Here is an 11,616-nt window from a genome sequence, read left to right on the forward strand (position 1 = left end):
AGGGGCAAGGTAAGCCCCTCGGTGAGGAATTAAGATTACACAAAGCAAGGCCCCAACTCAATATGACCTTTTTATTACCCTGGGTTGTTTGGGAACAGGTTTTCTGAGAACTTGGGGGCTGCTCCTCTCCTGGGACCCTGGCCAGGCCCTTGAGAAGAGATATGATAACTGCCCAGCTCCTGGAACTAGCCACTCTAAGGAAACATCACTCTTGGTGGGGGGGTTAGAGGGATTGGCCTCCATCCCAGGCCTCACACCAGATACAATGCTTGTTAAAATACCTGGCAGTATGCCTTCTTTGTTCTCAGCACTACTTAAACTGTAAGATTCAGACCCCAAATTGGAATCTCACCCATGGAGGACATGTCCTGCCTGGGACCCTCCCAAGCAGGACCCTGATGGGCTGTACCGGATTCCCCAGCTTGTATGGCCAGGTGTTGGTGCTTCCCCGAAATGGTGATACTTGTAAATATGTATATATCTCCATTATTAATCATGGTTGCTCTTATTCTGCTATCTTTAAGCCTCTTATTCTGTTATCTCCGGTTTCTTTCTCACTTGTCTATATATTTGTATATTCTGAATAAATATTCTAAAGAAATTGCCTTGGGTCTTTCTTGGAGTGCTGAGCTCGAATCCTGAATCTCCTTAATTGGACAAGGCCCCACTCTGTTCCTGAAGGAGAAAAAGTTTCATCAGGACTTACTAGAAAAGTTGGGCTGATCCTGTCCTGGGTTAAATGACAACAAAGGCTATTGTCAGACTAACAACTGTTAATGTCTTCCTGGCTGCTGATACCTCAGAAATCCAAAGGCATTCTGCAATGGGAAGGCTTTGATACCAAATTTAAAGACATATTAGACCGGCACAGACTGTCTCTTTGCTTCCAATTCTACTTCCTTGGTTTATAAGGTAAACAACCCAGCCAATCTCACACCTCACCTCTTAATTTGTACTCGCTAATAGATATGAATTGGCACATTTGTCTAGCTGGTCCTAAAAGGAACTAGTAGGGTCCTCTCTGGTGTTGCTGAGTCTCTGTGTACATTTTTCAAAACATCTCCGAAAGGATGTGGAACACTTTCAAAATGTCTAGCTCTATAATCCTTCTGTCTTTAGAAAGGATGAGATTTTGAGGAAGGAGGGAGAAGACTTCTGTAGTACCACATACAACCTCTTGTCTTATCTACATAATATATTTAGACATGGAAATTAGAGGTACTGTGGAGAGAAAGGCCAGTTCTAGGACATCTTGAAACAGATTGAGAAGATACTAAAGCACTAAAGACTGGGTTGGCAAAGAGGGAAAAACACTGAGTGTGGCTCTAAAGAGACAGCTTTTGTTAAGTAGGAGATAGAAATTCAATACCTGTAACTTCCAAGGTCAGGCTCAGAAAGGAACTCTCGAAGAAGCATCCCATCTGTCATGTATCTGAGAACAGTCCGTTCTGAAGTACAGTCCTCAAAACGTATACTATAGCCAACCTGGGGGCAGCAGGTGAGAAAGTGAGATTGGGAAAGTTTCTGGATATTTGAGAACAGGAAGCTGGAGAAAAGAGAAGCTTATTTTACATGAGTTCCTGAGGAAAGAGGAGGTCAGAGAAAAAGACCTCTCTCCTAACTCCCTAATTTCTTATTTTTTTTCTTGTCACAATGGAGCTTACCTCATTTCCCAGCTTCACTCCCATCTCTCGGGCCACTCTAGCTGCCACACTCATGGCTGCCACTCTCCGAGGCTGGGTGCAGGCAATCTTCATTCCCTTCTGTGTATAACCCTAAGACAAATATTGGGAGGAACAGAAGGTTGGGCAAAGTGAAAAATGTCCAGGCTTCCTCCTACTGCTATATTCTCCCTACAGGAATTAAAGAAGGTTTGGAAGGTTCCAGATATCAATAACCTAGGCAAATTGGGTCCTCTGAAGAAGTCATTACATGGCCATGGTCAGCCTGAGTCTCTAACACTCAAAATGGTTCTAAGGAAGGTGAGAGCAACTATGAGAAATACAGAACAGAAGCAGAGAGGAAAAAGAAATGAGGGAAAAAAAAGGAAAAAGATAATGAAGAAAGAAGAAAAAGGCAGAGAATAAAACATTGTGCCCCTAGGTCTTCAATAACACTTAGTGAGGGGAAGTATCTTGCATCGAGGGTTCAGAATAATAAAGAAGCCAAATGGTGGGAGTAGTTTTAATGTCCTACCTCCTCAAAGAGGTACTGGGGGATCTGTGTAGTCTTCCCTGACCCTGTTTCACCTTCAATGATGAGCACCTGATGATTGGCAATGGCATCAAGAAGGTCATTTCGGAATGGGAAAACAGGAAGGCTACGTCGGACAGCCCGGATCGACTCCTTCTGTTGGTCCCCAGATGAAGGGGGTGGAGCTGATGGTTCCTAAGAAAAGTGGGAGATGAGAGCTCTAGGCCCCATTTTACCTCTCCTTCCAGATTCCACCCTCATAACCTCTTCTGACCTCATCACCCTGGAGCCGGGTGGCTCGAACAAATTCAATGGTCTCCTCTTCTTCTAGCACCAGCTGATACTTGGGTTCTGAGGGAGCAGCATCCTTGGCTCCAAACCGAAGGGAAGCTGCCCCCAAACGGGCCTCCTCCCAGCGCCTCTGTTCTTCTCCAGGAGCTCCTGACTCTTCTTCCACCACCTCTACCCCACGAGTAGGCTAAGGGATGAGATGGTGGGCATACATGCATGTCAAAATGTAGGCATCATAAAAAAAACAAACACACACAAAACCACTACAAGGCACTTGGATTCAGATGTAATATAACAACTCATTACTGTCCAAGAAGAGATAACGAATCACACCATGGTGGTGGTGGGGGGGGGGGGGGGGGAAGGCCAGGGACATGTGCCCACAACCCTGCTCAAAGAGAGACAACACACTACAGGCAGGTAATCAAGTAATTACAGGTTGAACAGACTATTAGACCAGGTCACTGTATCTGATTTACTTAATCATTTTTCTTTATTTTAAGGGAGATTTCTGGGGGGTGGGGTGGGAGTTGTAAAAAACTAAAAGTGCCAATAAAATGTTTAATTAAAAAAAAAAGATCCAGGAAGCCATACGTATCACAACCTCTCCTCAAAAATCATCACCCTGTTCTCCTTACCCACCTTCAATAAGGTCAGCATGAAAAAGAGAACAAGTGATGCAGATATTTGGTCCCTGACCACAATTTCCACCCTTAAATAGTCCCTATGCAAGCTTTCCCTTTTGTGAGGCCCAGGGTAGCCAACACCTTCCCTTCTCCCTTACCTGTCCACGAGTTTCTTCTGGCATGTGATATCGAGTTGTTGCCTCCAACTTCTCTTGCTCCCCAGCTGCCCGGTACTCACGAGCCAGATCCCGTACTCTCTTCTTATATTTGAGCTCCTGCCGTTCAGTATGGCTCAGCTCCACATCTCCAAACAGAAATTCCTCATCTGCCAGCTCTGCCTCCAGATCCTCCAGCTTCTCACGTTCCCGCTTTGCAAGGTACTCTCTCCTAGATTTCTTTCGGAGCTCAGGTACCTGTATTAGTAAGAAGTTATCTTGATCTATTCATTCAGGAGCAGATCCTACCAAGCACACATGTACACATGTGTGTACAAACACACACACACACACCCTTCTGATATTATATCTTAAATAGATAAGGTAGATCCCAATTCCTTTCCAATTTATAATAAAATCTGAAAGAGGCCCAATGTATCTTACTATCTATATCCTTTCTAGGTCTAACTGGAGTTTCCTGCAAAAAAAAAAAAAAAAGAAAAGGGTCTTTCTTGAAATTTGGCCATAACCCCTCCCACTGTAATACATATATAAAATTATCTTTCTCTGCACAGTAAGAAATCTTTCCATTCTACACCTGACCCATACTCCCACATACGATCAGGTATATTTTTCTTATAAGTAACAGGAAGAAGCAAGGGATCTGATTCAGCTGAAATGGTCAGCATTTCACATAATACACATCCTTGGGGGGCAGCCAGGTAGCACAGCGAGTAAGAGCACCGACTCCAGTGTCGGGATGACCTGGATCAAATCCGGGCTCAGATACTCAGCACCACGCCCAGAAATAACTGGCCGTGTAACCTTGAGCAAGTTACTTAACCCCAATTGCTTTAAAAAAAAAATACACATCCTTGTCCTACAATCACTTTCAACAAACCCTAAACTTCAATAAGGTCTGCTGGCTGAATGATGGTATTTTCAATACTACTTTCAAGATATACCTTTTGATTGCTGGATATCAGATGGGATTTCCCTTTTCCCAAACTACAAAAACAGAGTGCAACAGAGCAAAGCCAAATTCTGGGGAGAATGTAATGAAATGTGAGTGGGTGGTAACATTAGCTTCTCCTTATTTCATAGCTTAAAGCTGATGCAGGGACACTGTCAGAGGTTGTTCAGTCACCACTCAGACACATATTGGCTATATAACCCTGGGCAAGTCACTCAATTCTTGAAGCCCCAGGCAATTCTATAAGACCATAAATTTCGGAAGAGTTGCCAATTGGCATTGATAAAGGGAGTTTTCTCACCTAGTGTTAATTACACTAGTGAAACACAGGTTTGGATAAGTATACACAAACATGTATTTTAAAAGAAAATGGAGGCAAATAAAAGTTTCAAACTGATAGATCTTTTTTGATTTCACACAGGGATGACAATAGTTTATAGAACTCTTCTTGTGCAGATGTTGGTATTAGATTTGATAAAAACTTCAAGACCAGTAAGGTGTGTCTGTCTTCTCTCTGTCTCTGAGGGCTAGCACTCTAAAAAACTCTCAAAATTCAATAGACATGTATCAAATGCCTACTCTATAAAAACACTGTGTAAGGCACTCAAATCTTTGTATAAAGGATGGGAAAAACTTTTTTTCAAGGAGAAAGTAAGGTGGTATCCCATTTTGTCTGGAGTTGCTAGAGCTTAACAAGGGATGATCAAGGCTTGGAAAAGCTTATTATACTATACAAATACACATAACAGCACAGGTCTTTTTCTTACAGAAGCACCTATTTAGGACTGAAATAAGGCCAAACCAGTGCTTAATGAATACAGCAGAGTAACAGAAGTAGCAGTAGGAATTTTAATATTTTAAAGGTGCTTTATGGTTACATATCCTTGTTCCATCAATTATCTTACTTGAACCAAAAATAAGTCCATGATATAGTAATACAATAGTATCATTCTCACTTCAGAGATATGGAATATGAGGTTAGAGAGATTTGCCCAGGGTTACCTAGCTGGTGAAGTCACAAGTCCAATCCAGGTCTTCTAACTCAGAATTTAGTACTTTTTCTACTGTATCTCACAAGAACTAGAAAGATCAGCTTGCCCAAGTTGGATGACTAGCTAGAGGACCCTATAGCCAGTGTACCTTAAAATCTATCCAGCCATTGCTTTTCCTTCTGAGCTAACTTTCAAGAGCAGATTCATCAATGACATAAGGAAACAATCTCCAAAAGAAGTTTATCTCCCTTGTATATGTATATATGTATAACTCAGTCCTTGAAGAAACCAACCATGGAGGGTTTGCAGTAAGCTTGAACATACTTCTTCCCTGTGTAAGCAGTCTTTCCTGAGGCTACACTTTGTACCTCTTGCTATAGTATCTATGTATAATCCTAACCCCAACTGCAACCTGTCTCAAGACCTGACAACAGATAGGAATGTGAGATGCAGAGGCAGGAGGTTCATACAGATAATCTAGTTCAACTAACACATTTTACAAATGAGTTAGATGAGGCCCAAAATGGCTAAGTTACTTGCCCAAGGCCACACAGATAGAAGCAGTAGAGAATAGAGTTCAACCAAAGTCAGGTCCACTGACTCCAAACTCTTTCCATTATACCACACAGGGGATCTTTTCCAGGTCTCTAATCTTGACTCACTATGACCTGGGGATATGACTCACCATTGCTTTCTGGTCTTCTTCAGCCATCTTAAGGCGCTTCTGGGCCTCCTCATATGCCTAGGAGGAGAAAAAAGGAGGCAGTTAAGGCAACAGGCTCCCACCCTCACCTCTTTAGAATCATAAGGATTACAGACAGGTTAGAAGTCATAGTACTTTTGGGGAGAATTATCTATGAATACAGATGCTAACATGATGCTTAAGAGACCCTGTACTCTCTACAGTTATACTTGCCAGAGTAACAACAAACACAGGGCTATAAAGTACCAGTTCCCTTCCTAAGGACTATCATCTGTGGGATCATAAATCTGACAATAGTTATCAAGAGTATGAAACTATAGAGGGGCCTTTGTTGGCTGCCACTTCTTTTCTTAGTGTCTACATGAATTGTTATAAGATATACCAACAATTATGCACCTTCTTGTCTGACCGCTCCAAAATATTTCGTGTTCGCTCCTTGTCCCGCTTTCGTACACGTTCAGCAAAAGCATCACGTTCCTCCAGGTCCTGAAGCCGCTCTCTTTCAGTTCGTTCCCACTCATCTTCTGACTCTGGCTTCTGCTCTTTGTTGATCTCATTCACTCTGCAGACCAATCCCAGGTTAGGTAAAATAAGAGAGAAACAGAGTCTAATCATGCTCTGAATCACAATTCTTGGCTCTCCTACCCAAATTCCACTCCCTTTGGGGAATTTTTGTTTCCAAGATACTCACTTTGTCTTCTTCTTGTCCCCTTCAGAGTCCTGCTCTTCCTCCTCTTCTTCCTGGGTCTTCTTCCTAAGATGTTTCCGTTTCTTGTTCTTTTTTTGGGACCCACCTCTCACTAGGCCCTGGAGCTCCCCATCACTCTCTTCACTTTCCTCCAGAAGCTGGTATGACCGGTTCTTCTCTAGAAGAGCTAAAGCTTCACGCTCTGCCACCCGGGCTGGTCTTTCTACAACTGCCTTCTGAGGAACCTAGGAAAGGAAGGGATGACAAAAGATTATCAGCTGCTAGCTCCCTTTGCCTATCAGTACCCTAGAGCACTTTCCTCACATCTTTCATCATACACCCCTCCCCTATAACTCCTCAGTTTCCACAAATCCATTTTATTTCTCTTTACAGTCTCCACAAACCAGCTGTCTCTCCCATTAAACTGTGAGCTCCCTGAGAGTAGGGGCTGTCTTTTGCCTCTCTGAATTCTGATAGTTTAGCAAGTTCCTGACATACAGAAGGCACTTAATAAATGCTTGTGGACTGTGACTGCTCCCTACATCTATTACTATGATTAGAGCTACCACCAGGCTATGGTCAATGAAGATAACACAGCTTCCCCAGGTGTGTGTGTTGGGGTGAAGGGGGTGACCACGGTGTAGTGTGGGGAGGAATGAGAATGAGTGCTTGAGGCCCTTTTTTTGATCCTTGGATCCTTAATGGTCTTTCCCCTTGAATTTCACACATTTTAATTTGCTCCTCTAGTAATTTAACAATACCACTTACTATATGCAAATCTACTGGTGTCTTATTTCACAACTAGACCAAACTCCTTGAGAACAGAAACAGGAACTCATTTCCCTAGTGATAGACAACAAATGTTTCTGGAATCAATCCCACTGATGCTAAACCGACATTTACTGTACTTTTGTGACCCTTCGCGTTCATTTTAACCTGCTTCATCTGCATGAGCAAACCCCTACCACGGCCGTGGGCGCAGCCCCACTAGCGTTTATGGAGCGATTTACAGCTATTTACAACTCTCGTTTCACAACCGAGGAAACCCCATCCCGACCCTGAGCCCCACCACCTCCCCTGCCTCTTCCCCTTCCCCTTCTCCCGCCCCCTCCCGAATCTCTGGCCTGGGGTTGCTCCCGCCGGGTTCCCGGAAGCACCTTGGCCCAGAGCCTCAGAGCAAAGTCTAGGGCCGGCCCGCTGAGGTCTAAGGTGCCGGTGTCCCGCAGTCTCTCCACGAACTCGTCGGCCGTACCGCAGCGCTTCGCGGTGCCGATGAGGAACTGGGCGACGTGCCTCTCGCTCAGGCCCAGCACCGAGTGCAGCTCGTCTTGCACCCAGCGCTCCAGTCTGGCCGGGGTCGCCATGGTGACTTCGGAACGTCAGCCCGCCCCGACTTCCGGCGCTCGGACCCAGCTGGTCCCCCCGCGCCACCGGCGCGTGCGCTCGGGAGGGAGGCTTCTAAACCCGGGGTTCCTCCTCCCTCCGGAAAAACTGAGCGAGGTGGGAGGGGGCGGGGCCTCCTCAGGGCCGCGAGGCACAAAGCTTGTAGCCCCCGGCACCCACCATTTCCGGGCTGTACAGACGGCGAAGCAGGCAGGAAAATGGCGATACAAAAAGGGACCTTTCCTGAGGCGGACAAGCAAAACTTCCGGTTGCGATTCCCGCCCCGCTTCTGTTTTTGGCTGCCCCCTTGAAGAGTGGAGGTATTATAGCGTGTGGAGCGGCGTTACAGACTTTGCTGGGCATCATTCGCTAAGAAGAGGTGCATGAAGGACAGAAGTTAGATGTCGAGGAGGACTTCCCAGCAAGGAAAGGCATTTGAGAGCCAGGATCTGAGGAGAGGGAGAAGTGTTAAGGGATTGCCTCTTCTGTCTGTGCTGGGGGAAGTACCTCTTGGGTGGAGTTTGAAGGAAAGATTTTTCTCAATCTATAGGCTTTGGGAATAGTGCAATGGACATTTGTGAAAGATATCTAGAGATGCCAAAGAATTGGAAAATCCCCTAAATACTTACTATTATGCAAACCTACTTGTCTACTGGTAGAGGGGAAATCTCTCAATTAGAGACCGGACTGTAAGTTCTTAAGAGATTAAGGCTACAAACATTATCTTGCAGAATTGATTGTGTAGGAGTGTGTGCTTAAATTTAAGAAATAATTGAATCAGTCGTTTCTTGTATTTCTTTTCAAGAGGCTGGTACTGTTGCTTTCTATCTGCACATAACCTTGGGAAGTTATGGTCTCTGGACTCCAACAGCATTCCCAAACCTTCTTCTCATGTGTTCATCTGAGATCATTCAGACACCTGCTATTACTACCTCCTTCACCTCTGTCTCACATAGATAGCCCTTCTTACCCTGGCAAACTACAAAACATACAAGAACATTCTGTTCTCCAGCAGACTGTTTCTATCATCCCTTCTCCCTTGTTAATCTTTAATCACTCTTTGTCTACTAGTTGCTTCCCTACTTCCTACAAATACACTTACATTGACTCCATCCTCATTTGATCCATCAATCCTGATAGCTGTCCGTCTTTCCTCCCCTTTTTTTGTGGCTACACTCCTTGAGAATGTTGTCTCCACCTCCTTTCCTCTCCTTCTTAACTGTAGAGTCTAACTCCTATCTTCATCATCCAACCAAAATTACCATTAATCTCCTAATTGCCAAATATTGCCTTTTCTCAGTCCTCATGCTTCTTGACCTCTCTGCAGCCTTTGACACTGCTGATCACTCTCTTTTTACAAAACAATAATCTTTTCTCTTTTAAGTTTTTATGATAATATTCTTTCCTGGTTGTTCTTCTACCAGTGTGACTGCTCCTTTTCAGGATACATTGAGGAGAGGAATCATTGTGGAAAAGAAGCCCACTTTCCTCATCACCAACAATTACCAACTGCCACCAATAATCTAGGACCCTAGGAATGGCAACAGGTTTTAGAGCACTGGCCCTGTTTTAAGCCTGGCCCTTACAGCCATCATCTGGAGAAGCAACTCCTGTGGTGAAAAAGCCCACCATCCCCAGAAACTGCCAACCAGCTGTCACACACAAGGTACTCAGAGAGAGAGCCAGAAGGCAGCACATGTCCAGCAAGTCAGACACTACAATCTTGACTGCTATCTCCTTTCAAAACCTGATGGGCACAGCCCAAGATCCTGAACATGAAACCTGGCAATGCTTCCAACCTCGTGCCTTCAGTCATCATCCTGTGTAGATGAAGCCTGACAACTGCTCTTGTAGGTGCTACAGCCACAGCTAACTGGACCCAGTCCTGGAAGACCCAGGATTCTTGCCCACTGTACAATAGCTCACCATCAGAAACCAATACGATTTTATCAGTGGAAATGACATAATCTGCTTTGCCCTCTGAACCTTGAGGATCATGAAACCTTCCCTTTGTGTTATCTCCATTAAGTGAGCTCCTTGATTAAGAGTAGGGACTGTCTTACCTTTCTATGTGTATCTCCAGTGCTTAGCACAGTACTTTGTACATAACAGATATAATAATAAATGTTTTATTCATTCGAGTGATGCCCACTAACCTTGGGTGTCCCCAATGTGTGCCCTCCTTTCCTTTCCCTTTATACTATTTCACTTGGTGATTCCATCAAGCTTCCATGAATTCAATTATCATCTCTCTACTGATGTCCCTTAGATCCACTTACCTAGCTCCTCATCCCTCTCCTGATCTCTAATGTCCCATCTCCAGATGTTCTATAGACATCTTAAACTCAACATGTCCAAAACTGAACTCCTAATTTTTGCCCCCAAGACCTCCCCTCTTCCTAACTTTCCTATTATTGTCCACTGTCATCCTCTAATTACCCAGGGCTTATAGCCTAGGTATCATCCTTAATTCCTTACTCTCAAACACCCCTGTCCCTGTCCAATCGGTCACCAAATCCTGTTGTTTGTACTCTTTGTAACTGCACTGTCATCCTACAGACAATTGCCACTACCCTGCTGCAAGCCCTCATCACCTCTTACCAGAACTACTCCCAATTGGTCTCCCTGCCTCGTCTCTCCCCACTCCAGTCCACCCTCCACTCAGCTATCAAACTGATTTTCTTTAATGCATAGGTCTCACTAGATAAACCCTCTTTCCTTTCAACAAACTCCAATAGCTTCCTATTATCTCTAGGATCAAATATGAAATTCTTTGGTCTACAAAGCCCTTAATCTTCTGGCCTCCTACCTTTCTGGTCTTTCTATACTCTGCAATCAAGCAATGCCGGCTTCCTTGCTGTTCCTCACACAAAGTACTCCATCTCTCAATGGCTGCCCCTAGTCCCAGGATTCTCTCCCTCATCTCTGTCTCCTGGTCACCCTGGCTTCCTTCAAGTTCCAGATAAAATTTCACCTTCTATGAGAAACCTTTCCCAGTTCTTAATTCTAGTGCCTTCCCTCGGCTGATCATCTCCAACTGGTCCTGTATCTGTATTTGTGCAGTTGTTTGCATGTTGTCTTCAGATCTCATTGGACTGTGAGCCTTGAGAGCAAGGCTGTTTTTTTACTTTCTTTGTTATCTCCAGTGCTTAGCACAGTACCTGGCACAAAGTAGGGGCTTAATAAATGCTTGTTGACTGAGTTTCTTTTTTCATAAAATGAAGGTTGAACTAGATGAACTCTGAGGGCCCTTCCAGGTCTGCAGTCCATTCCTTTTGGAGGCAGCTACAGCAGAACTCCCTACCTCCCTTCTATGGCTATTCACTCTGAGGAGGGAGTTTTTCTTAGCTATTTGTGTAGGGTATCAAGTCCACTTCTCTATCTTTTCAGATCTTCTCACTTGATTTTCCCCCCCCAAAGTTGTTTCCCCTACATTGACGTCTCTTCCTATGCTTACAACCAATAAAGCTAAAGAAGAGAGTTCAGTCTGTTCCCTAGAACATGTAGTCTGTTCCCTTGAACATTCCTTTCCCTTCCTCCAGAGCATGAAAATCTGGTCAAGTTCCATGCTTCCCACCCCACAGACTCCTCACTAGAAGAATGAAAGAGGTA

At 44.4% G+C, this 11,616-nt stretch overlaps 1 protein-coding gene across 1 annotated transcript in view; it reads right to left on the reverse strand.

The window, feature by feature from the left end:
• The window catches only part of DHX16 (DEAH-box helicase 16), a 17,632-nt gene extending 9,403 nt beyond the window's left edge, over positions 1 to 8,229 (reverse strand). Inside the window, exons 1-9 of the mRNA XM_069073166.1 lie at positions 7,779 to 8,229; positions 6,625 to 6,866; positions 6,330 to 6,495; positions 5,916 to 5,972; positions 3,269 to 3,523; positions 2,468 to 2,671; positions 2,197 to 2,388; positions 1,665 to 1,775; positions 1,370 to 1,485 (exon numbers count right to left, since the gene is read on the reverse strand). Coding sequence (XP_068929267.1) covers positions 1,370 to 1,485; positions 1,665 to 1,775; positions 2,197 to 2,388; positions 2,468 to 2,671; positions 3,269 to 3,523; positions 5,916 to 5,972; positions 6,330 to 6,495; positions 6,625 to 6,866; positions 7,779 to 7,985 — 1,550 coding nt within the window. The 5' untranslated portion in view covers positions 7,986 to 8,229. The remainder of the gene's footprint in view (positions 1 to 1,369; positions 1,486 to 1,664; positions 1,776 to 2,196; positions 2,389 to 2,467; positions 2,672 to 3,268; positions 3,524 to 5,915; positions 5,973 to 6,329; positions 6,496 to 6,624; positions 6,867 to 7,778) is intronic.
• Positions 8,230 to 11,616: the final 3,387 nt, after the last annotated feature.

Source organism: Petaurus breviceps, unplaced genomic scaffold, assembly GCF_028583685.1.
Source record: "Petaurus breviceps papuanus isolate PSGF00001 unplaced genomic scaffold, PetGlider_PUasm1.0 90865, whole genome shotgun sequence".
Lineage (NCBI taxonomy): Eukaryota > Metazoa > Chordata > Mammalia > Diprotodontia > Petauridae > Petaurus > Petaurus breviceps.